The sequence below is a fragment of the Arvicola amphibius genome, chromosome 2 (assembly GCF_903992535.2).
Source record: "Arvicola amphibius chromosome 2, mArvAmp1.2, whole genome shotgun sequence".
Lineage (NCBI taxonomy): Eukaryota > Metazoa > Chordata > Mammalia > Rodentia > Cricetidae > Arvicola > Arvicola amphibius.
The window spans coordinates 147,954,692-147,981,662 of record NC_052048.2 but is presented as its reverse complement, the minus strand read 5'-3'; the positions used below and the strand labels follow the sequence as shown (position 1 = coordinate 147,981,662).

Sequence of the window (26,971 nt, the reverse complement as noted above, 5' to 3'; positions counted from 1 at the left end):
TCATAAAGGAAGTTCCAGGCTCACTGAGCAGTTAACTGAGGAGGACACACAGCGAGGGAAGGATGCTGCCCATAGGCAGCAGGCCCAGGTACACCGGGAGGGCACAGCCAGCAAGGCATGTCACTGTGCCTTCATCATCAAGAAATTCAGTCTCAGCTTCTCTAGGATGCGTTTTAACTCGTAAACCTCTGGAAACATAAATGAACAAGTCCACGAGAACACAGCTACGTCACCACTGGGAAACTCCAAATGTGACATGTGGTATAAACAGGTTTGAGAAGAACAGTCAGCCTGAGTGAAGACACCTAAGAGACGCTTCCAAAGCCTTCTTCCTACACCTCAGTGCTGCCTAGTTAGGGTCAGCAGGGATGAGGGAGCCTCAGTTGAGGAAACGCCTCCAAAAGATCCGGCTGTAGGCAAGCCTGTAGGACATTTTCTTAATTAGTGATTGACGCGAGAGGGCCCAGCCCACTGTGGGTGGGGCACCCCTGGGCTGTGACCCTGGGTTCTATAAGAAAGCTGGTAGAATGAGCCATGAGGAGCAAGCCAGTAAGCAGCACCCCTCCATGGGCTCTGTCTTGACTCCTGCTTCAGGAGTTCCTGTCCTGACTTCCTTCAAGGACGGACTGCTCCCCAGCCTCCTCAGATCACGGTGTTTCATCACAGCCTGGCAATCTTAACTGGGACAACCGCAGCGCGGCACTCTGTCTGCAGCCCCCGGCAGTGCCAGCCCCTCCTGGGCGTCATGGAAGCACAGCCCCCAGCGCGTCCCTCAGCTCGCAGTGGCCTGCTCCAGATAGGGAAGAAAACACTAGTGACAAACAATTCTAACAGTTTCAGAACTACCATTTAATGAGATGAGCGTTCCGTAGTAAATTCTAGAGTTCTTACATGAGTACATCGTTTCTCCAGGTTTGAAAAATCACACAGAAACCCAAGCAAATGGAACACCATCTTGAATTCAAGTGTAACTCAGATCAAAATTCTCTGGCTGTAAGGTGCAGCGCAGCACTGTGTGCTAGATGTCCTAGCTACTTCAGAGACTGAGGCAGAGCTGTGGATGAAAGCCAGCCTGAACTATAAAGGAAACATAGTGACACCCTCAGAGGGGTGCTGGGGAGAGGAAGGAGGAGGAGGGCTCAGACAGTCCAGCTTCATGTATTTAGAAACATTCCAGCTTCGTCTGTCTGTCTGTCTACTGGTTGGCTTTTTAAGACATTCTGTAGCCCTGGCTGTCTTGGAACTCACTATATAAACCTGGCAGGTCTTGAACTCACAGATCCACCTGCCTCTGTTTTCCCAGTGCTGGGAATTCAAGGTGAGTACATCACACCCAGCCCACCAGCTTCTAGATGGAGGCAGCTGAGCAGGTGATCCCTGTGCTCATCTCTTTGAAGTAACAGCTCTGCCCACCCTCTCCAGCCACAGCTCCTCAAGGAGGCCAAGGCCAGCAGTGAACCCTTCCTAAGCACTAGAAACAGACTTAGTCTGAAACATGTATCATTTACTGAGTTCCAAACAAGCTCAGTGGGGTGCAGCATGTTGACACCTTCCAGAGCCTAGAGGGACTGTGGGGTGCAGTGTGCTGACACCTTCCAGAGCCTAGAGGGACTGTGGGGTGCAGTGTGCTGACACCTTCCAGAGCCTAGAGGGACTGTGGGGTGCAGCGTGCTAACGCCTTCTAGAGCCTAGAGGGACAGTGGGGTGCAGCGTGCTGACACCTTCCAGAGGCTAGAGGGACAGAGGAGCTTCAAGTCTTACTGTACTGTTTGTATTAATTTCCCCAGAATCAAAAACTTTAGAATCAAACCACTTTAGCCTACAGAAGACTTTTAAAGACTTGCCTCAGAGCTCTCCAAAGCCTTTTGGATGACAGATCAACAAAACTCCACCCCACTTTCTCTGATCATAAAAGTGTGTTTTTTTAAACTGTTACTTTTTAAATGATGTGAAACCAACAAGAAGCGGCTGCTCTCTGACTGGTCCTCTCTGGAGAAGATGACTCTGTGCTTCACAGCCTTCTGCCAGGCCTTGCAGAGATAGGCTCTGTAGTCCAGGGCCCCGTCGCCTGGAAGCTTGGAGGAAGAGGGCCCCTGTGCGGGGTCCGAGGCTTTCTGCATTAGACTTTGCGTTGTGGCGACTAGCAGCAAGCGGTACTGAGTGACGAGTCTCTCCAGGAGCTGAGAACACTTCTTCAGGGTCGATTCCTGCAGGGCCATGCTTTCTCCTCCACTGGCGCGGTCCGTCCAGTAGAAAGCCGACAGGCTATCGATGATGAGGAGGCAGAGGGAGGGGTGGCCACAGAAGAGCGCCTCCAGCGAGTGCAGCGTGAGCAGTAACTGCATGCTACTACTGCAGTAGGCCAGGAAGAGCCTCCCCAGGCAGAGCTTGATGGCTTCCTCCGAGCTCCGCGACAGCCTGTGCTCGAGAACCGTCACGAGGCGGAGCATGTCAAAGTGGTAGTCTGTATCGATAAATAAGACCTCTATTTGCAGTCCGCCCTCTGATTTTGGAAGTATACACCGGGCTGTTAAGTGATAAAGCATTTCCGTTTTTCCCGTTCCTTCTGGACCATGAAATTCGAGAATATCACCTGTGTAAAATTCAGACACATCAGTCAGGACGCAGCAACGTGACAGAGAGCCACAGAACATGTCTCTGAGGGCCTTACAGAGAGCTGTACTCGAGTGCAAACACCTAAATCCACCTGTTAGCGTGGATCTGCATGGCAAACACAGATAAATAAGGAAATTCACACAGCAACTCTGAGAAAGGACCCAGTGTAAAAAAAAAAAAGTTTTTTGGTTGGTGCTGAAGATGACATCCAGGTCCTTAGCTGTGGCAGGAAATAGCTTGACCACTGAGCCACACCCCCAACCCAGCAGTGAGAGATTAACCAGCACCAAGAGAACACACACGCAGTGAGAGGGAAGCTCCTATGGGCCTCGGTGACTCAGGCCACTGCGGCCTCACTGTTTTCTGTGGTTGAGCCTGAGTTTGGGTCTCAGAGCCCACGCAAGGCTGATGCAGTAGCACTCCTGTGGGAGGGGGGAGGAGAGAGAAGTCCCAGAAGCTTATAGTCCCCCTGGCCTGCTGTACAGAGTGCTGACGTAGAAGGTGACGGACACAGCCGATCATGCAAAAGCACAAGGCAGAAACCTTTAGCAGGCGTCCCAAGCCTCTCAGGACCCTAACACTGGTAGGAGACGCCACCTTAGCAGCTACGTAACTGACGGCCAATCTTGAGCATCGCTGACTGGATTTGGAAGTGTCTGGCCAGCGAGTAACAACTCAGGGAGTGTCTGGGGAGAGTTGCTATCACGATGGGTCAATCCCTTGATGACCTCATATGATGGCATTTATTGGGAGGGGGAAAGAGAGGTGGGAGCTAGCTGAAGCAAACAAGCCACTGATGTGTGTCTCTGGAGAATTCTTGTCCTGGCCACTTCCTGACCTCCAAAAGTGAAGAACAGTCTTTCCACGATGGCAATACTGGGGCCAAGAACCCACTGAAACCATGAGTCAAAGTGAATATTTCCTTATTTAAGCTGTACGTGTATTATGTGTATATATAAGAAAAAGATCGTACATGTTTATAAGATCAGTAAAACACATATGTAAACATGTTCAAACAGTATGCTTTATAAATGTGACAGTCCATGTATCTTTCCTTGAAGTTATGATCTTTGTTATGTTCGCAAATTGTCACACACACACACACACACACACACACACACACACATACAAAGTTAGCGCCCTTATCCAGCCAAGTACAACTTGAAGCAAAAAGAAGAAAACAAGAAGAGGAGGAGGCAGAGAAAAAGAAAAAGAAAAAAGAAAGAGAAGGAAAAAAAACCCCTGGAGCTTGGCACGTGAACAGCTGGGGAAATCTGGACGGTTTGGCCCTGACGGCTCCTCTTGAGTAGATGCTAGGAGGAGCCAGGGCTAAGAGACTGAGGCAAGAGTCAGAGCTACAGCCTTTGGAACACGGAAGGAAAAGGCCACAGCAATCACTAGCCTAACTGTGGAGCCAACACACCGGATTTGCCGATCACAATTCCTGGTTCTGAGGACTTAGAAACTGGGCACTGCAGAAAACAGCCTCCAGCTGCAAATGCATTAAATGCTTCGACAGTGCAGAACCCAAGGATCTTTCTGCACCATAAACTTCCTGTAACAGATACCAGAAGTGGTGGTGACCTAGAACCCCGTCTAGAACCCCGTCTCAGGTGTGTGCTGTGCCAGCTCAGCTCCTGTCTAGTTTACAGCACATTAAATGTAAGCACACGTTTTTGGTAGCGGCTAAACATGAGGGTGTTTCTATAACATGTGATGCGAAGATATGCTACAAAGCCTTGCCCTAACACATGGTTGCTTTCCTAAGGCTTTCCTACGGAGTACAGGGATGGAGATCTGCTGAACCGGCAATCCCAGAGTCCTTTGGGCTGAGGGAAAGGACAGTAGACAGTGGCACCAACTCAGACACAAAGGAGCACAGGAAACGTGAGTGTGCAGCTGGCAGAAGAGAGGAGGAGTATGTTTATGTCACCCGTCTGCCTGTGCGCGCTGGAGCTGCTGAGTCCTGGCAGGATGTGACCCTTACATGATGACATCTGGGGCCAGCTGGACAATCAAATAACAAATCAAATTGTTTCCTTGCCTTAGTCCTCAAACTTTTTCTTTCCAGAAAACTTACTTAGTATCCCTTCACTTCCATTTCTACTCACCAAGCACAAATTTGGACATTGAGACTCCTAACATAATGTTCCCTTTTGAAATATTCACATTAAAAAATGAAAGCAAAACACCTTCAAGCTGGGTGTGGTGATAGACACTTTTATCCCAGCACGCCTGAGGGTCAACTTCAGCTACACAGTGACTCTTAGGCCCACACTCAAACAGACAAAACCACACAGCCCTAAAACCTATATTACTATTTCCAATCACTTTCGCTCAGTAAAATGAAATGCTTTGGGGGACGCATGCGCACGGGTCTAATGGGAAAGAGCACAAAGATGGGTGAGGACAGCTAGACCTCCACAGCTGTGAGTGATTGACAGCTATTCAAATTAAGGTGACACCAATCCAAACTAGACTGTTATAAATTAAGATATTAATTAATGACTAGGAAAATAGTTTTAAAATTATGAAAGAGAATAGCAAGGGATTTAAAATAGTACAGTAGAGGGACTGGAGAGATTGCTCAGCAGTTCGGAGGACTCAGAACTCAGATGGTGGCTCACAACTACCTATAACTCCAGATCCAGGGAATCCAACACCCTCTTCTGACCTCCATGGGCACAGACATATAGGCAAAATATGTACACATATTATATAAAATAAACAAATCTTAGAAAAAAGATATTATGCTAGACTAATCTATTTAAAACAAAACAACAAAATCCAGAAAAGGAGAATTAGTGAAACAGAAAAGGTATACGATACAAAACAGGAGTAAAAACATCTCATCAGCAGTTACACTAACTTAAGTGAATTCAATATTCAGTCAAAGCTGATAGGCAAAATGGAAGAAAAAGGTCAGGATCCCTCGGAGAGCATTCAACAATGGACACACTTCATAAACCAAGCGGCACGTAAAAGAAAAGGACGCCGTGTAAAGAGCAGTCCAGTGCTTTCCCCACCAGCATCCTTCTTCTCGAGACAGCATCAGATAGCCAGGTAGTTCTGAATGCTCTATGAAGCTGAGGCTAGCCTTGAACTCCTGATCCCAAGAGTTGGGATTAGAGGTGCACACCACCACAAGGCTGAAATTGTTATAGTAATACCACACACAAGGAACTTTTAAAACAAGAGTTATTATTTGGAATAGTGGTGTGTGTTTGCATGCATGCATGCAAGTATGCGTAGGCTAAAAATATATGAAATAAACTAGATGTGTTGGCTATTTATAATCTCTGAATGACGAATGTTGAGGCCTTTGAGGACTATCACAAGTTCAAGGTCAGCCTGGGCTACTTAGTGGATTCCAGATCTTGCAAAGCTGCAGCTCTGTATCTGTTTAAGTGCTTTCAATACCCCAGGTAAGAAAAATCGTGGTTTGTCTTAGTCCACCTAGTCTATCAGTCCTAGGCTTTTTTGTGTAGGACTGTGTCGTGAGGGTAAGTGCCTAGGGAGCCAGAATGTCAGCCACAAGTCCCCTAGCTGAGGTGCTTACGAACTGCCTGATATGGGTGCTGGGAACCAAACTCTGACTCCCTGGAAGAGCAGTCTAAACTCCGCTGAGCTTTCTCTCCAGTGCTGGTTCTTAGGTTTCATCCACACTGTGTGCGAAAGGGTTTCACTGTGTGCATATACCGCTTTCTTGTTTATTTGTGTGTAAGTCTGAAAGTGTCACTTTGTAGCCAGGCTAGCCTCAAACCTATGGTGACACCTCCTCAGCCTGTCAATCTGGGATTACAGGTGCCAGTCACCGCACTATGTTACACTTTCAACCCCTGATGGACATCTGTTTGCTGTTTGAAGATGTGGCACCATCATTCCACTGACTTCCGTGGAAGCTCTATGCTGTCCTCAGTATCTACTGTACCATTTTCCTGTCTTAGCAGAGATACATGATAATTTTGGTTTCCTCACAGTCTTGCCAACACTTAGTTTTTTGCGTTTGTTTTAAATAATGTCATCCTAATGCGTGTGAGGTATAAAGGACACATTTTATAATGATGAATGAGTCAGTCAGCAATAAGACATAAACAATCATAAACTTTTGTATGCATAATACTCAAAGCCCTAAGCCCAGGAAGCCACATGGATGGAACTGAAGGGAGACTTAGGTAACAGCCAGATGTTAATAGCTACTCTAGAAACAGAACAGCTGCAAACAAGTGCAGCAAGGAAGCACAAGTTAGCACTAAAAGCCAGAAGCAAGAGTCATCTAGAGAGCACTTGGAGCAGGCACAGGAGAATGCACAATCCACGGTGCACATGGATGAATAAACCACTGGTTAGGCCACAACACAAGCCTCAGTATATTTAAAAGGTCTCGAATCAAAGAAGTATGCATTTCTAACCAGAGAAGAAGTATGCATTTCTAGCCAGAGAAGAAGTATGCATTTCTAACCAGGGAAGAAGTATGCATTTCTAACCAGAGAAGAAGTATGCATTTCTAGCCAGAGAAGAAGTATGCATTTCTAACCAGGGAAGAAGTATGCATTTCTAACCAGAGAAGAAGTATGCATTTCTAGCCAGAGAAGAAGTATGCATTTCTAGCCAGAGAAGAAGTATGCATTTCTAGCCAGGGAAGAAGTATGCATTTCTAGCCAGGGAAGAAGTATGCATTTCTAGCCAGGGAAGAAGTATGCATTTCTAGCCAGGGAAGAAGTATGCATTTCTAGCCGGGGAAGAAGTATGCATTTCTAGCCAGGGAAGAAGTATGCATTTCTAGCCAGGGAAGAAGTATGCATTTCTAGCCAGAGAAGAAGTATGCATTTCTAGCCAGGGAAGAAGTATGCATTTCTAACCAGGGAAGAAGTATGCATTTCTAACCAGGGAAGAAGTATGCATTTCTAGCCAGAGAAGAAGTATGCATTTCTAACCAGGGAAGAAGTATGCATTTCTAGCCAGGGAAGAAGTATGCATTTCTAGCCAGGGAAGAATGAAAACAAACTAATGACAAAATAGAGATCTTCTTGTTTATTTTTTGAGACAGGATCTTGCTACACACAGTAAACTAGCTTCAAACTTTGAACTTCCTGCTTCAATCTCCCAAATGCTGGGACCACCTGGCTGTACATCTTTCTGACCTTGGAATAGGGACTAAGAGTCTTGTACATGACACTAAAATGGGAACAACAGAAGAGACATTAAAATCTCAAAGTTAACAATGCCGTGCCTCAAAGGAATCAACGTAGCCCAGACAACAGGGTGGACAGGCACAATGCAGCTTCATCTACTGGATATGCATCTTTTACCTAAAACATATAAAGGCCACTACAATGTAGTAATGAAATGAAACTTGGTTTTAAAATCAGCAAATATCCGACATTTTTCCTAAAAGGGCGGGGAAACTGTGAGTGAGCTCAGGTAGAGGCAAGCAACATAGTCAGCCCCCAGGGAAGGGCAAAGAAACACAGCAGGGTGTCACTCTGAACTGACCAGGATTCTGTAGCCACAAAGACATATTGATAATTAGTCCTACGACGCGGGGGATTAGGAACAGATGCTTTACTGATGGTCACAGGTAAAACATGAAGCCATTTTGGAAATCACTTTGGCTGTTTTTCAAAAATGAAGCAACACAGCGTTGCCTTATAACCTAACAATCTCCCCTCTACGTGCTACTCGAAAGAACCCAAACCCTGTTTATCCACAGAAAAACTTGTACATGAAATCATGGCAGCACCATTCATAGCTTCCAGAATTCAGAAGCAATTCAAATGGCTGTCAAGAGATAGTGCAGTCTCACAGCGGGACTCTGCGGCACTACAGAATTGGCTACTGAACTGGAGTCATGCTCAGTGGTTAAGAGTACTTGCTGCCTTTGCAAAGGGTCTGGGTTCCATTCACAACACCCACATCACAGTTCACGGGCATTTGTAACTCAAGTTCTAGGGGATCTAACACCCTCTTCTGATCTTGGCAGGGACCAGGCACCCACGTGCACACAGACATACACATTGGCAAAACAATCATATGCATAAAATAAATCTTAAAGGGGGAAGGGGTGTGTGCTACTGATACATGCTACAAAGACAGATGTGAAGGGCAACCTTACACAAGACCGCCAGAAAGGGCAAGTCCACAAAGAAAGCTGGCTGTGGTGGCCCAGGGCTGACTACTAGTACAGATGGGTTTCTTTCTGGGGTGACAGTTAAAAAAACTGTGTGACTATATTAAAGACAACTCAATTATTGCGCAGACTCAAAATGTGTGCCTATTCTACCTTATCTGAAGGTCAGAGAGTTTGAGCTTATTTTTGCTCTTTCAAAGTTTTCCACTCCACAACAGGTGTGGCTACAAAACAAACTATCCTGACAGGTGTGGTTAGTTGGTGTTTTGGACATTAAGATGGTCCGTACAGGTAGATCCGCTCCACCCTGACCAAAGGTCAGAGAATTCAAGCATACTCTGCTCCTTCGTTTGAAATAGGAGGGTTTTTTTGTTTTTTGGTTTTTTTTTTTAAATATTTATTATGTATACTGTGTTTTGCCTGCATGCATGCCTGTAGGCCAGAAGGGTACACCAGATCTCATTAAGATGGTTGTGATCCACAATGTGGTTGCTGGGACTTGAACTCAGGACCTCCAGAAGAGCAGCCAGTGCTCTTAACCGCTGAGCCATCTCTCCAACCCAAAATAGGAGGTTTGATTTAGGGAGTGGCTGCCTGCAGGATACTTGGTCTAGAGTGGGTTCATTGCCCCAAACATCAAATACTTTTCTCAATAACTAACGGCTTAATGTCTCAAGCAAATGACTGAGCAAATGACTGTTCTGGTTGTTCTTTGTGCCATGTATCCATGTGTCTTTTTGCCTTCTTCCCCCTTTTGTACCGGGGTATAAAACTGTTTGGAAAATTAAGCATGGGCAAACTCAGAACTGACAACTCAGGAATTCCGCATTCAGGATCTGCTGAGCTGCCCTCCCGGCACTATCCCGTGTCTCTGTATTTCTTTCGTATCTCTGTTCCTCCTACCTAACATTTCTTATCCTCACGCCCCACCCTGGAATGTACGAATACACCACGGCTAGAATCACGGCAGAAGTCACCCCCAAAAAGTGGCTCACAACAAACTAGACACCCAAATTCTATGCATTACACTGTAACTAAGCTCAAACACTCAATATTCCCTGTAAACTTTCCTGCTTTTTCCTGCTGGAGAAACATTAAGAGAACAACCGGGAACCTCAGGACTCTTGCAGCTCCGCAAATTTCTAACGAGAAAGAATGAAAACTAGGCCAAGCAGAATTCCCATGAATACCGTGTGCTGGAAAGAGGCCAGTGTGTGTGCTGAAGATGGTACCCTTGACAGACAGGAGGGCTGGAGCTACCTGTGCTGGTGTCCTTCCTCTAGACTACGGGTGGACGTGGAATGCAGGTGCCCATGAGATCGTGTGCAAACCAGCCTACAGAACTTCCTCCCACAGGCTGTCCTGCTAAGCACCATATTTTACCATGCACTGGTGAATCTTCATCAGCAAACAGGCTGGGTTCGAGTTCTTTCAAGGAGCTCCTTCCTTCAAGCCGGGCAAGGAGCTTACAAAAGAAAAGGAGGAAAACTCATTACTTAAAAGGATACAACGTCCTAGAAATGCATATTTATGTAAATTTCAAAAATCTTTACGATCGTAATTTGAAGATCTGGAGGAAAATACTGAAGGGGGAATATAATTTAGGAGGAGCACTATGTTTATGTTTAAAGACTTCATATTTATGTGTGTGTTTCCATGCCATGTGTAAACAGGTGCTCCGGGCCAGGGGAGGGGTTGGCTAGCCTGGATTTGCAGTTAACAGTGGTGCTAAGTACCACTTTTTGGGAGCAGCATACATTTTACCTGCAGAGCCATGTCTGCAGTCCCTGGTATGTAGCTGGCTTGGGACTCGCTGTAGACATCAAGCTGGCCTAAAAAACTCACAGAGACCCCCCTGCTCTGTCTCCCAAGTGCTGGTGTTAAAGGATACATTCCACCATGCCTAGGTTTGTTCATTTATTTTTAAAATTAATTTTTAATTTATATATCAAATCTACTGATGCAAAATAAGTCTGACCGCTCAAAGGAATGAACAGCAATGCAGAGGATAAAACGAGCTATTTACCTTGGTGTGCTGGACAGCAAGTTTTCGTACTTACACCAGTTATACAGCGGTCTGATTTCATTTGCCTCTTTTTATCATTTGTCTTTCCCCAAAGGGGGAGGCAGAGGAAAGCTTCCCTAAGGGGCGCTACACTTAGCTGTATTTAAAAGTAAGTAGGAGTCCAAGTACTTGGGCCACAGGTGGCGCAGCAGGCACAGGAGGGTGCAGCCAAAATGCATGGAGAGCATGGCTGCAGGCAGAGTGAATGCTGATTTGAGCTGCAAGAGCTCGCTGCATGAAACAGGGGGCTACTCGATTGGGGTAGAACCACCAAGGACAGACACCTCTGGGCGTGTCTATGAGGGGGTTCCAGTGAGGTTCAACTCAAGAGGAAAGAACCTCTGTGAATGTGTGCAGTGCCGTCACAGGCCAGGGTACTAGACTGGGTAAGCAAGAACGTAAGCTGAGCTGTAGGGTCCTAGTGTCCCTTCTGCTGCTGTGAGAAAACACTGACCAAATGCAGCTTAGAGGAGGAAAGGATTTACCTGGCTTACTCTTCCAGTCACGGTTCATCACAGAGAGAAACCAGGCCCACAAAAGCAGATACCAGAACCAGAAACCATGGAGGAACACTGCTTGTTGCTCTCTGCCTCAAGTTCAGCTAGCTTTCTTAAACAGCCCGTGGCCAGCACCTATGGGCCCCACAGGATCAATCAGTAAACAAGACAGCCACAGCCAGCCCATGGGTCAGTCTGATGTAGCTATTCCTCAGCTGAAGCTTTCCTCAGCTGATTCTAGGCAGTGTCACACTGACACAGCTAACAAAAGCAAACACCTTCCCTTAGTTCCTGGCCAAGGATGAGTTGTGACCAAACCCCTGCTGTCATGAGCTCCCCACCACGATGAACTTAAAATGAACTCTTTATCCCTTAAGTTGTTTTTGCTGGGTATCTGGTTGCAGAAAAGAGAAAAGCAACTAATACAGAAAACAAGGGTGTGTGTGGAGGGGAGGGGGGAGTTGCTGTGATGAGCCTGACGCGGGGGTTTCAGGCCTCTCGAATTGGTTTGCAGGAGCAATGTGGAAGAGTTTTGAGTTATGGGCAGAACAGCTCTAGAAAGCTGCATGCAGAGCTTAACGGGTCATCCCGGTGGGAGTTTGGAAGGCCAGAATGAAGAGAGAAATGCAGACAGGGAAGGCCCACTTCCCACTGGAAATGGAGCTAGATCATTCAAGCTACATTCTAACAAAAGAATCTGGCTGCATTTTGAACTTGGTGAGCCTGAATATAAAAGTATATATTTGTTTGGTGGCAGAAATCTCAAGATGGGAGAACATTTAGGCCATGCCCTGGTTACAGGCATACAAACTCCAAGAGTAACGGTGCCTGATGCTATAGGTACAGAAAGCTGTGGAGACCAGCACTGTGTGGCAGGTTTGGAGGTCATTATGTGAAGCTGTGATGATGAAGTCTAAGTTTCAGTAGAAACCTCAAAAGATGCAAAACTGTGAAACATGCCTGGGAAAATCTACAGCATGGAGCGGCTCATGAGAGAAGCTGTGTGTGCTGCAGGCCAGAGCTGAAATGGAAGGAATTCCCAAGTCCTTTGGAGCTGTGGGGACCTGACAGTCAGCCCTACCCTGCTGACACTGCGGTTTTGCCTGCCCAGAATGAACGACTCTATCCCAGTCATTAGAGTGCTTAGACCTGGGTAATAATTTACACAGGTCCCCTGTGATGACTAAAGAAACCTAATGTGGAGCCAGGCGTCTCTCAAAGGGCCGGTGACCTTTGGCTCTGGACTGCCTGGGAGAGCTTAGTGGCCTGCAGGTGAGATAAAAACAGGATAAAGGGCTGGGAGGCATTGACAGCTGCCTTTGCTTCTGTGAAACCTGCTGGTCACCTCGGGGAAAGGGATGGTCTTTTTATTACTACATAGCAGAAAGTAAGAAACAATGAGGGAAGTAAAGCAATGTTATTGCCCAGCTGTAGTTTCTTCGGAGAGCTGTAAAGCACACCTTTTTAATGTTAAAACCCCACCTTAACCCCATTGCAACACAGCATGCTGTTTGGCTCTCAGGCTGCTGTCCTTCTGCTAGCAGGAAGATTAAATTCATTTAATCTGGGCTGTAGAGACCGCTCAGAGGTTAAGAACACTGGCCACTGCTCTTCCAGAGGTCCTGAGATCAATTCCCAGCAACCATATGGTGGCTCACAACCATCTGTAACAAGATCTGGTGCCCTCTTCTGGCCTGCAAGCAGACATATAGGCAGAACACTGTATTCACAATAAATAAATCTGTGAAATAAATTCATTTAATCTAAATTTGAATTGTGCCTAAGTCTTTGATTTGTTCCAGTGGATTCAAACATCACAACAGAGACCTGAGTCCACTAAGAGTGCCAGGTTCTAGATATGGAGCTACAGGATTTAACATTTGCAGGGCTAGGCTTCGGTCTTGTTTTGGTTGATCTTTCCCTGTACTCCCATTCCTCATTCCTCTCTTTTGGAATGGGAATGTTCACTCTGTGCCATTGTATATTAGAAATATGTTGCTTGGTATTTGATTTTCCAGGGGGGTCAGAGTTAAAAGACTGCCTTAAGTCTCGAAAGAGACACTAGCCTTTGAATAGTGTTGGGGCTGTTAAAGACTTAAGATTCTGATACTGGAATGAATGTTGATTTGTACTGAGATGGCCCTAAGGCACCGGGGACCTGTTGTGGAATGTTAGTTTTAAGATGTGTTACACTCATTTATGCTGTGGAATATTTTTTTAATGAAGTGAAGATGTGTTGCATTCTTTTATGTTGCATTTGTTTAAGTCTGTGAAGCCACGTTACTTTGCCTGCCTAAAACACCCGATTGGTCTAATAAAGGGCTGAACAGTCAATAGCTAGGTAGGAGAGAGAAGCAGGTGGGGCTGGCAGGCAAAGAAAATAAATAGGAGGACAAATCTAGGCTAGAGAAAAGTGAGAATGAGAGGGAAGGGAGGAGCAAGAGAAGGAGGAGAGGAAGAAAAGGAAGAAGGAAAGAAGGATATTTAGAATAAAGAAAGGTAAAAAGCCTAGAGGCAAAATGTAGTTAAAGGGAAATGGGATAATTTAAGTTAGAAAAGCTGGCTAGTAACAAGTCAAGCTAAGGCTGGGCATTCATAAGAATAAGTCTCTGTGTATTTGTGAGCTGGGTGGTGGGTCCCCAAAGAGTAAAAGCAACAAGAATAAACCAACTACAGGGACCAGGAGCAGATTGCTTTCACCTGAATGTAAAATGTTCCCCACTCTCATGAGCTCATGTATGTCAACACTTCATCCACAGCTGGGGTTGAACCTCAACTGAGGTGAGGCCTGGCTGGAAGAAGTGGGTCATTGGGCTTGGACTTTAAGGCTTCTTGTCCTCTGGTACCTGTTTTGCCAAGATGAGTGAGAATTCCCAGCTGCACACCCCTGCCCAAGTGGGACTGCTTGATGCCATGCCTTCCTCTCCATGGCAGACTGTACCCTTAAACTGTAAGCTGAAATACACTCTTTCTTAAGTTGTTTGTCAGTGGTTACAACAACAAGAAAAGTCACTAATCCACATCTGGGTAGACAAAACAAAAGGTCTGAACCTATGCAGCAAGAAGTAGTCTTCAGCAGTTAAAGACAGACACTTAGGACTGCAGAACCAGAAAGCCAGGCCACTTCTGCAAACTTGTGATTTCTCCTCCATTAAGTGAAGAAAGCAAAAAGTACTTCCTTTGTGAGAGACCTCGGAGTAACTATGGCGCACGTATGAGCTTATCGTGGTCTTTCAACAGATCACCCTGGTGGCTACCAGGTAGAGAAGGCTGGGCCCTGTCACACTCCTCTAGGAGGGTGCTGCACCATGACAGAAGCAGCTAAGCAGCTAACAGAAAGCAGAATCAATGATTTAAATGTCAACGAGGGAAATGGAATCAAAGCCAGTTTTCAAATTATTAGGAATAATATTTGACAGTCTTGGCTACCATGGGCACTGGTACACATGTAAGGCGTGAGCAAACACATACACACACGCATACACACACACACATGGACTAACAAAAATTAAAAACAAAACAAAAAACCTAACCTCATGGCTATCAGGATGGCTCAGTTGGTAGACGCGCATCACCAGGCTGAAGATCAGTATCTGCCATGCTTTATTACTATTACTATAACAACAGCTACTATTTGTGTTTACTGTGCTAGCAGACTGTGTGTGTCCTTTAAATGACACAACAATATCATTTATTGTTATTCCATTTTTTTTTTTTTTTTGGTTTTTCAAGACAGGGTTTCTCTGTAGCTTTGGAGCCTGTCCTGGAACTAGCTCTTGTAGACCAGGCTGGTCTCGAACTCACAGAGATCCGCCTGCCTCTGCCTCCCGAGTGCTGGGATTAAAGGCGTGCGCCACCGCCGCCCGGCTCTGTTATTCCATTTTTTATATGAGAAAACTTATAAATTCCAGAACTAGGATTTAATCAAAATCACTTTGGTTTCTAAAACTTAGAATTCTTTACTCTGTCATACAACCTTGGAGACACTGCCAAGGTCTAATGATATCTATGCATAGGTGCTAAGCTGAGTTTTTGAGCCTTAAATGGGAGGTCAAATCAATCCTGCTGAGGCAACTGCTTTTTCCTTTTTTAGGCATCTTCACAGCTGAAACAAACACTGAACTTTCTAGCAACGGCACCATTCCTGCAGCAGAACCCTCTGTAGCAGGACAGCACTCCCTGTACAGATGCCCATTTAAGTGGCTTATAGGCTGTGGTCTGGCCAGCCCAACAATGGCTGCCCCTGACAGAAAGGCCAAGAGTCTGGTAAGTTGTTCAGTCCATGGAGCTGGATGTCTCAGCTGGCCTTCAGTATACGTCAGAACCTCAAAGAAGTAGGTTCTAATCCCAGTAAAGGAACGCCTTAGTAACAGGACAGAAGAACTTGCCAATGGGAATGAAGGCAAGCAGGCAAAACGCAAGAAGCGTCCTTCTTTCACGTCCTTTTATGTGGGCTGCCAGCAGAAAATGTGGCCCAGATTTCTCACCTCAAAAGATTCAATTAAGAAAAATTTCCCACAGGTGTGCCCACCTGCTTGCGTTTTAGTTGACTCTAGATATAGTCTAGATGACAACCAAGATTAGCCATCGTAGTCCATACTTTGTCAACTTGACACACAATCGCATCTCCTATGTCATGCTTAATTTCCAAATGAAAATAATAACTAGGTCATAATTCTGCCTAGCATGATATAACTATCCCATGCACAACTGCAAAAATTATATATTTTAGAATAGATGACAATGTCCCCTGATAAATGTTTTAGTCTTTTAATGCTTCATAACATAAATGATAACCACTATTGTCTCAATTGATGTCACATTATTTGAAATAGAGGAGAGAAAAGACAACTATTATTTAATGCAGGTGTATATATGCATAAACACGTTCTTAACAAATTACAACAGAAACACTCATGCTACAATCTACGTGTCTGCAAATAGTCTCACGCCTTAGCTGGCTTTTATCTCTACTTCCTCTGCTACCCATCCTGTATTTCTTCCACCCTCAGCAAGCTCCTGGAAAATGCTGGGCAGGAGTGGTTGGCGAGGTTACCCAGCACATCTTAACTGGCAAGTTCCAAGTCCCAGGGACAGACCTGGTCTCAAAAAAAAAAAAAAAAGGAAACAGCTCCCGGCCAACGAGCCCTGAGTCACCCTCTTACATCCACATGCATCCATATAAACATGGAAAGAAATGGAGGGAAGGAAGAAAGGCGGCTGGGATAGGCAGTGGGCAAAGGTGGGAAGCAGTTGCCCTGACTGTATATGATCAGTGTGGAAGTTTGGCTTTATCACAGATACTAAAATCAGAGGATGTGCTGGCTAAGTTTTATCACCTGACACAGGCTAGAATCATCTGGGTAAAGGAAACCTCAATTAAGAAAATGTTACCACTAGACTAGCCTGTGGGGAGTCTGTGGGGAGCACTTTTTAAATTAGTGATTGATGTGCGAGGGCCATTGTACCTACCACCTCTGGGCAGGTGGTCCTGGGGTGCCTTAAGAAAGCAGGCTGGGCTAGCCAATAAGCAGCACTCCTTCATGGCGGTGCTTTTCCTGCTGATTTCCCTACATGAGGGGCTACAAGCTATAAGATGAAGTAACCCTGGGGCTGGAGAGATGGCTCAGTGGTTAAGAGCATTGCCTGCTCTTCCAAAGGTCCTGAGTTCAATCCCCAGCAACCACATGGTGGCTCACAACCATCTGTAATGAGGTCTGGCGCCCTCTTCTGGCCTGCAGACATACACACAGACAAACTATTGTATACATAATAAATAAATAAATATTAAAAAAAAAATGAAGTAACCCTTTCCTCCCCAAGTTGCTTTTGGTCCAGGAACAGAAAGTAACTAAGACAGAAGACTAGAGCTAGGCATGGTGGCCCATGTCTACAGTTTCTAACACTTGGGAGGTTTAGGTTGGGGGAGCTCAAGTTTCTAGTTCTGCGTGGACAATACAGCAAAAATCCATCTCAAAAAAATTTAAATTTAATGTAATAAAATCAGAAGACTAATTCTTTCCACATGTGAAATTAGACTCCTCAGTCACTTCCAAAATTCAATTGTCCTTCAGGGCATAGACCCAGGCTTGGATCTTGAACAAAGCATTTGTCTATATTACACAGAAAGACAACTGTTACTCCAATATGATATGGTTAAATCCTAGGATTCTAAATTTATTCCCAGCAGGGCTGCTGCTTTATAGTTACTTTTTTAAAGCAATCATTCTATAAGAGGAAAAGGAAAGACAAATCCATGAAAGTCAAGTAAAACTAAGATATGCCTTTAAACATTGCTTCCAGAGGCAATTTATAGACTAAAATTTAAACTTAATAAATTAGCATTTCACTAGGTATATGATTAGGTTTTGATTGGGAAAGGTACTCGGAGATGGCTCAGCGGGTGAAGTGCTCACTGTGCAAGCGCAAGGACTGCAAAGCAGATCCCCAGACCTACGTAAAGCCAGGCAGGTGCAGGAGTGCACATATGTAACGTTTGGGGTGGCAGGTGGGTGGGTAGGGACCAGACGATCCCTGTAGTTTGCTGGTCTGTCAGTCTAATTGGCCTCTGCATGCAGTATGGAATATGTACATGTACAAACAAACACACAGATTTTGTTAGGAAGTTACACCAGACTATGCTTTAAATTTTCAGCTAGAAAGAAATGTCTGTAAGATCTGAAAAGAGCTGGGAAAGTATGGTATCAGCTTTTTAAAACCCCGCTGCTGACACTGAACCCAGGGCCTTGAGTATGCTAGGCGTGTGCTGGTTGGTTCTTTGTTAATTTGACACAATCTAGGGTCATTTGGGAAGAGACTTCAATAAAGAAAATATGTCTATCAGACTGGCCTTAGACAAATCTGTGGGGCATTTTCGTGATTAATGGATAATGAGGGAGGGCCCAGGCCATTGTGGTGCTAACCCCAGCTGCAGGCCGTCCTAGGAGGTCATCTTCCATGGCCTCTGCTCTGGTTCCTGCCTTGGCTTCCCTCAATGATGTGCTGTAATTGCCAAGTGGAAGCCAAACAAACCCTTTCCTTCCCAATTGCTTTGTCATGGCGTTTTATCACAGCAAACAGAAGAACAAGACACTAGGCAGCACTGTCTGCCCACACTGAGCCTTTCAGGTGTGACAGGGATAGACACTGTTCCTCCATCTTGTATTCTTGCTGAAGCCATTCCAGGTTTAACTAGAATTTGATCTCCTCGATGGAGAATCCCATGGAAAACAACCCAACTCTGTTCTAGGAACCAAAGGTCAGGATGTCCTCACTGAGTTATCTTAGCCTTTGTTAAAACTGCTTGTTCATAAGGAAAAAAAGCTTAGTTGCCTGTTTGCTCTTAGTAGCCTGTTTGCTCAGGAACACCACCCCTCCCCCCAGATCGCCCCTCCTAACTCTAGCCCCCTTGCCCACTAGCTAACGGCTTGTAGCTTCTGTTAAAATTTCTCACTTCAAATTACTCACTCCGTGAAGCCCGCCTGTAGCCACTAAGGGAGAAGCCTCGATGAGGTCTCTGCCCTTAAAAACAAACCATATTCTGGATACTTCTAGGTGTTCCCGCAACACCCGGGTGTGGTCCCAGACAGCTGGACTAAAGACTTTCAGTTGGTTATAAACTGTGAGTGTCCGTCTCTGGTCGGCTACCAGTATCAAAAGGAATTTGGAACTTTTTTTTTTTTTATCACATCGATTGTAAGTGTGCACATTCACGCACGTGCACTTAAGACATGACACATGTGTTAAGGTCAGAGAACAGCCCGCTGAAATCCGATCTCTTACCATGTGGGTCCTGGGGTTCAAGCCCAAGAAGGCGCTTGCCAGCCTCCACCCTCTTTTTTTTTGAGACGGGGTCTCATGTAGCCCATGCTGGCCTCCAACTCACTCTGTATGAACTCTTGCCTGGTTGTACATGGACTGGAGATCAGACCCAGAGCCTGGGCAGGCTAGGGCAGCACTTTGCTCATAGTGAGTCACAGCAGCAGCCTGCAGGGTCTTTCACTGGAGATAACATTTTGATACATTCTCCCATCCTCTCTATATTAGCTACTTGTCTCAACTGCTGAGACAAGAACACCTCCTGACAGAAGCAGCAGAAGGAGGGGGGAGGCCTGTTTTGTCTTACAGTTCCGGGAGACACAGACCATCACGGCAGCATCACAGCAGAGCGGCTACCGCATGGCATCCAGTCAGGAGTACTGGTGCTCAGCTCGCTGTCTCCTTTGTATTCAGTGTGGTGATTCTAAAGCCCATCAAGCTGACAACTGAGATAAACCATCATGATCTTCTAACTTTCCCTAAGGAATAAAAGTTCCTTTGCACACGCTCTGCACTCCCACACCACCACACCGTTAAAGACAAGGTCACCACACCCTCGGGATGCTGGAGTTCATTATGTAGCATAGGCAGGCCTCCTATGCTGGGCTTTCAGGCATGCAGCGCTGGCCTTGACAAAGGTCTCCTAACTGGCATGTTAAGAGCAGGGAATTCTCTACTATGTTCAGTTGCTATTGATGTTGAAGGCAGAAGTCAGAGACTGGGAGCTAAGGAAGCAGAGGCTGAGGGCACAGACCACTCTGTAACAAGCAAAGAAATGGGACTAGAGGTGGGGGCATCACAGGGTAACATTTTCTTGGTTTTGCTTTTATTTTCTTTTAAGTTGAAATTCTGGCAGAAAAGACCAGTAGGGAAAAAAAATGAAGAAACCAAGCATGGTGGTACACGTCTATAATCCCAGTACTCAGGAGGCAGTGGCATCATGAGTTCAAACATATTTTAGCTACAAATTTCATGGTCAGCCTGGACTACATAAAACCCTGACTCAAAACAACAATGACAAAAAGAAGTGCAAAAAGAAATGGCCATAGGAGTAGCCTGGTGGAATCCTTTCCTCTTTGTTTTAAAAAAGCGTATTTTAGCAGGTGGTGGTGGTGCATGCCTTTGATCCCAGCACTCAGAAGGCAGAGACAAGTGGATCTCTGAATTAGAGGACAGCCTGGTCTACAGAGTGAGTTTCAAGACAGACAAGGTAACACAGAGAAACCCTGTCTCCAAAAAAACAAAACAAAAACAAGCAAAAAAGTGTATTTCAGGGGCTGGAGCAATGACTCAATGGTTAAGAGAACTTGTAAACTCAATGAAAAAAACCAGCATCTCATTAGATGCTGAAAAAAGCCTTTGACCAAATTCCAACACTCTCCTTCATGATAAAAGTCTTGGAGAGATCAGGGATACAATGAACATACGTAAACATAATAAAAGCAATATACATCAAGCTGACAGCTAACACCAAATAATTGTAAAGACAAAGCAATTCCAGTAAAATCAGAAAAAAGAAAAGGCTGTCCACTCTCTCCGTATCTATTCAAGTTGAAGTTCTAGCTAGAGCAATAGGACAAAAGGAGATCAAGAGGATACAAATTGGAAAGAAAGAAGTCAAAGTATTGCTATTAGCTGATGACATGATAGTATACATAAGCAACCCCAAAAATGCACCAGGAAACTCCTGCAGCTGATAAACACTTTTAGTGAAGTGGCTGGATACAAGATTAACTTTTAAAAAAAGGCAGTAGCCCTCCTGTATACAAACAATAAACAGGTCGAGAAGGAAATCAGAGAAACAATACTGATGGAGGAGTGTTTATGTGTTACTTTCATTATTAATAAAGAAAACTGCCTTGGCCCTTTAAGAGAACAGAAAATTAGGTAGGCGGAATAGACAGAACAGAATTCTGGGAGAGTTGGGGAGATGCTTCAGGCAGTCGCCATATGGAGTCTCCATGCTTCTCCTCTCCGAGATGGACGCAGGTTAAGATCTCTCCTGGTAAGCCACACCTCGTGGTGCTACACAGATTACTAAATATGGGTTAAAGGAAGATGTGAGAATTAGCCAATAAGAGGCTGAAACTATAGGCCAGGCAGTGTTTTAAAAGAATACAGTTTTCGTGTAATTATTTCAGGTAAAGCTAGCCGGGTGGCGGGACACAGCCCCGCCAGTTCCTTCTACACAATACTCTTTACAATACCATTGAAGAATATAAAATACCTTGGGGTAACTCTAACCAAACAAATGAAAGGCCTGTATGACAAGAACTTAAAGTCTTTTTAGAAAGAAATTGAGGATATCAGAAGATGAAAAGATATCCCACATTCATAGATTGGTAGAATTAACATAGGAAAAATAGCATTCTTACCAAACTCATCTTCAGTGTCAATGTAATCTCCATCAAAATTCCAACACAATTTTTACAGACCTCGAAAGAACAATACTCAACTTCATATGAAAACAACAACAACAAAACCCAGAATAGCTATAACAATCTTGTACAATAAAAAAACTTCTTGAGGCATCACCACCCCTGACTTCAAGCTCTACTACAGAGCTATAATAATAAGAACAACATAGTATTGGCATAAAAACAGACAGGTGAATCAACAGAATTGATTCAAAGACCCATACATAAATTCTCATACCTATGGACACCTGAGTTTTCACAAAGAAGTCAAAATTATACAATAGAAAAAAGAAAGCTTCTTCAACAAATGGTGCTGGCATAACTGGATGGAGGCACGAAGAAGAATGCACATAGACCTTGTACAAACTCAAGTCCAAGTGCATCAAAGACCTCATCAGAAATCCACTTACACTGAACCTGAGAGAAGAGAAGAAAAAAGTGGGAAATAACAGCCTTGATCACAATGGCACAGGAGACATTTTTTAACATACCAATTCTGTTCCCCTCCCCTCTTCTCCTCCCGCTCCCCAATCCCTTTTCAGGAGACAACTTCTTTACTAGAACACTAGCACAGATACTAAGACTTATAATTAATAAATGGGATCTCATGAAATTAAAAAGCTTCTGTAAGGCAAAGGACAGTCAATAGGACAAAATGGCAGCATACATAATGGGAAAAGATCTTCACCATCCTCACATCCAACAGAGGGCTGATTTCCAAAATACATAAAAAAAACCTCAAGAAACTAGACATCAAAAACCAAATAATCTAATTTAAAAATGGGGTACAGATCTAAACAGAGAATTATTAACAAGACTCTCAAATCTCCAAAAACAGAGAGACACTTAAAAGACATGTTCAACATCCTTAGCTATCAGGGAAACGCAAATCAAAATGACACTGAGATTCTTGTACCTGTCAGAATGGCTAAGATCTAAAACACAAATGACAGCTTACACTGGAGAGGATGTGGAGCAAGGGGAACACTCATCCACTGCTGGTGGAAGTGCAAACTTTGGAAATCAGTATGGTGGTTTCTCAGAAAATTGGAAATCAATCTACCTCAAGACCCACAGATACTACTCTTGGGCATATACCCAAAGGATGCTCAATCATACCACAAGAACACTTGCTCAACTATGTTCATATAGCTTTATTTGTAATAGCCAAAACCTGAAAACAACTTATATGTTCCTCTACTGAGGAATGGATAAAGAAAATGTGGTACACTTACACAATGGAGTACTACTCAGTGTTAAAAAAAAAAATGACATCATGAGATTTGAAGGCAACTGAATTGAAGTAAAAAAAAATCTTTAGTGAGTTAACCCAGAACCAGAAAAACATACAAGGTATGCACTCAGTTATAAGTGAATATTAGCTGTAAAATAAGGATAACCATGCTATAATCCACAGACCCAGAGAGGCTAGGTAACAAGGAGGGCTCATGGGTGGATGCATGGATCTCCCCAGGAAGCGGAAATAGAAGAGATCTCATGGTGGACTGGGGGTGGGAGGGGATGAAAACATGAGGGACTGGGTTGAGGGAGTGGCTGGAGGGGGTGGGGAGGGAGAGAAACCTGGTGCCAGGAAAACGTCCAGGAATCTACAAGGATGAACCCAGCTAAGACTGTTAGCAAAAGGGGATACATACCTTGAACTGGCCATTTTATGACCCCAGCTAAGACTCCTAGCAACAGTTGGCTAAGTAGCCTGGTCATCTTCTGTGACCAGGTTGGTGACTACCCTAATTGTCATCAGAGAGCCTTCATGCAGTATTAGGCCAAGCCAGAGGACTGGTCAAGCCGGGGGAGAGGGGTCAAAGACATCACAAGAAACCCCACAGAATCAACTTTCTGAACAGAAACAGAGGAGGAGTGGATTGGTGGGGAAGGGGAGGAGTGGGGAAGCAATGGGAGGAAAGAAGGTAGGGAAAACAGGGGTCAGGATGTAAAATAAATAATAAATCTATTTTTTTAAAAAAGAGTACTTGTTGCTTTTGCAGAGGGCCCAGGTTCAAGTTTACTATCCAAATGGCAATTCACAACTGCCTGTAACTTATTTCCAGGGAATCTGATGATCCTTCTGAGCTCCGAGGGCCCAGGCACAGATGAGGTACACACATAAGCATGAGACAAAACATTCAAATTAATAAAATAAAAACCTTTAAAGTTTATGTCTGTGATTACATAAAACTAATTATTCTTAAGTAAATGCTATTTGTCTTTCTTGATATTTGTCTCTGGCAAAGGGGGGCTACCTTGTAGCTTTTTTTTCCCTATGAAAACCAGCAATTGTTATCAATATTTATAGTGTTTACTATGCAGGTGCTATAAAATGGGGAACGAGGGAAGCGGAGAAGCAGCGTCTTTGTTGGTGTCCTTTCCCGTGTCTGTGTGTGCACCCCTCCTTACACTGGGAGACACATCCTTCGCTATCTCTTAGAGCTCACTTCCCAACATTCTCTGTGTTCCAACTCTATGGAGACACTGGCTGTTTCCTAAAGCAGTGGTTCTCAGCCTTCCTAACGCTGCAACCCTTTAAGACAGTTCCTCATGTTGTGGTGACCCCCAACCTTAAAATTATTTCTGTTACTACTTCATAACTATAATTTTTCTACTATTATGAATCGTAATGTAAATACATTTCATTTTGGAGATAGAGGTTTGCCAAAGGGATCACAAACCACAGGTTGAGAACCCCTGCCCTAAATGTTGCCCTTGGTAGATTAAGACCATGCCTGAGCTGCTCCCTCTGCTTAGACTGTCACCTCCTCCTCCTCCTTCTCAACAAACCACTTCAGATGGTCCTTAAAACATCAGTTCAAGGGTTGGAAATTGTAGCTCTGGTGGTAGAGCCCTTGCCTAGTATTCATGAAATCCTGGGTTCCATCCCTGGCAGGGTATAACCCAGTACACTCTCGGAAATCCCAGCATTTGGGAGGCAGGAGGATCAGAAGTTGAAGGTTAGGAGCTGGAGAGACGGCTCTGAAGTTAAGATTAGGTACTGCTCTTACAGACAGCATGAGCTTGGTTCAGGTGACTCAATTGATCTCACACCTTTTTCTGGCTTCCAATGCATCTGCATTCAAGGGCACATACCAACTGACAGACATACACACATATACATAATTTATATAAATTTTAAAAAGAAGTTTTAATGTTCTCCTCAGTTGCACAGCAAGTTCAAGGCCAGAATGAGCTATGTAGATCTTGTCTGAAAACATCTAAGTATCTCCTCCTATAATTTGTCTTACAGACCCGCTTTTGTTTGGCATGCTTTTACCATCTACTATACCTTTTAACACAGCTTCGATTATTATTGTTTATTTGAGAGGGCCTCACTAGCCTCGTAGCTGGCCTGGAACTACCTACATAAACCAGGCTACCTTCGAACTCATGGAAATCTGCCTGCCTCTGCTTCTCTAGTGCTGGGATTAAAGGTGAGCGCCACCACGCTGGTCCACTTTTTGTTGTTTCTTACTCCTAACTCTTAGCTACACAGTACTTGAGCCTTTAACACCCATAGTTAATAGTTCCATTCCTGAATGAAATGGCTTGCGTGGCTCTAGAGAGACAGACCACAAATGTATTCTGGGATAGCGAGGGCCCGATGACACAGGCAGATTAGAGAGGTGAAGCAAGATACCTAAATATCACCTATTCCAGAAAACGTCTACAGATGCTCAGCTAGCGGCCCGCCCTTTCCCTAGCTCGGCAGCACAGCGCGCCAGGGAGTGTCGCCCCATCCCCACGGTGGCCCTGGACGCCGGGTGACCTCCCCTAGTGATGCGCGGCCCTCCTACCGCCCCGCGGCTCTCACCTCCGTCCCGGATTCGGCTTTGAGAAAGTCGCTACACATCGCCCCGCCAGCACCTCAGGCTCAACTTTACCGCCAGCAAAGCCATTTGGCAATAGCCAGTCAGACCAGCGAGCCCCGTACGCGCATGCGCTCTGTAAGGGCGGGGGGGGGGAATTAAGGCGGGGTGCGAGCGTGCGCAATAAAGCTGCGCCGCCCTCTCGATGACGGCAGTCTCATGAGCCTCCGCTTTCTCTTCGGGCTCCTTGGAGACCTGGAGTCTGTTAGTTCCTACGTTTTCTTTTCTGTTATTAATCTCGACCCGTCTTTATTAGGCAAATTTAACAACATGCACTCGATTTTTAAGTTGTGTTTTGGTTGTGAAGCCCTGGCTGTCCAGAAGCTTTCTCTGTAGACGAGATGGCCACCAACTCAGACCCGCCTGCCTCTGCCTCTCGAGTGCTGGGATTAGGATTAAAGCTGAGCGCCACCACTACCGGCGCCTACTTGTTTTTAAGAAACTATTAAAGTAAATCTTCCAGTCGTGATGGTGCATGCCTGTGATGTTAGCACTGGGGAGGCTGAGGCAGGATCATCTAGAGTTCAAGGTTAGTCTGGGCTTTGAGAAACAACAGCAAAATATTAGGACAAAAGTTTACTAAGTTTACTGATTTGGGCTGTTGGTGCGCCACTGGTCCCAACAACCTGTGAGGACATGGGATGGTCGCTTGAGCCCAGGAGACTAACCTGGGCAGCACAGAGGACCCATACTAAAAAGAAAATAACTTTGCTGAGCAAGCAAGCTCTTCTGTCTGTTCTTGAGGCACAAGCCTCTGGCTGGGTGTGTTATTTATAGGTAATTGAGGGGGAGGGGACAGAAATGTATGTTGAAAACTGTGGAAATATACCGAGCCTATGAATGTATCAAGCTCTTGGTTTGATTAGTTTTTGTTTTTTCTAAACAAATAAATAAAAATACTAGAAATACGGGCCAGCACCGCACCTGTATGTGGTTCTGGATATCAATACCTTTAGTGCATGCTAGTTAAGCATTCTTCAATTGAACTATATTTCTTGGCCCATTTTGTTAAGCTCTTGAGCCGAGGAGGGAGTAGAGAGTAATTTTAGCACTATTGGCTGTCAAGTGCCCACTGCCTAAATACATACAGAATTTTTATACTTTGTATATCTACAAACACACATCTAATATACACAGAACACATACACAGTAACGTAATGAATGTACAAGACAGACTATTTTCCACACAGCAGATATGTGCTAGGAATACATCACAGGAGACAGGCTTGAATGGAGTTTACAACCTATTAGGTCAGTTACTGGAACTCTCCTGAAAATTCACTTTCCACCAGACGTGTAGGTTGTTTCCTTGTGAAAAAAAGTGTGATGTTGTGTCTTGTCATATTCTTGTCATACTCTTGAAGCTGTGTAATTAAGAGCTAATGCTCTGTGCTGGCTAGTTTTTAAAAAAAATTTTTTTATTAAATTATATAATTTTACAAATTTTCACCTCCTCCCCTCCTCCCATTTTCCTTCCCCTCCCCTCCTCCCCCTCCCCCTCCCTCTCCAGTCCAAGGAGCAGTCAGGGTTCCCTGCCCTGTGGGAAGTCC

General features: G+C 44.8%; 1 protein-coding gene across 1 annotated transcript; it reads right to left on the bottom strand.

The window, feature by feature from the left end:
- Window positions 1–1,078: 1,078 nt before the first annotated feature.
- Xrcc2 (X-ray repair cross complementing 2) lies at window positions 1,079–25,471 on the bottom strand. The gene is made up of 3 exons (XM_038320429.1): window positions 25,367–25,471; window positions 10,130–10,211; window positions 1,079–2,593 (listed from the first exon to the last, which is right to left on the bottom strand). Exons 1-3 carry the CDS (start codon window positions 25,403–25,405, stop codon window positions 1,878–1,880), a joined length of 837 nt encoding a protein of 278 aa, XP_038176357.1. The 5' UTR covers window positions 25,406–25,471; the 3' UTR covers window positions 1,079–1,877.
- Window positions 25,472–26,971: the final 1,500 nt, after the last annotated feature.

Coding starts and splice junctions, on each gene's coding strand:
- Xrcc2 (XM_038320429.1), bottom strand. CDS start 25,405: ATGTGTAGCGACTTTCTCAAAGCCGAATCCGGGACGGAG. Junction 10,212..25,366: donor AAGCCGAATCCGGGACGGAG/GTGAGAGCCGCG, acceptor TTCTTTTGTAAG/CTCCTTGCCCGGCTTGAAGG. Junction 2,594..10,129: donor TGAAGATTCACCAGTGCATG/GTAAAATATGGT, acceptor AATTTTACACAG/GTGATATTCTCGAATTTCAT.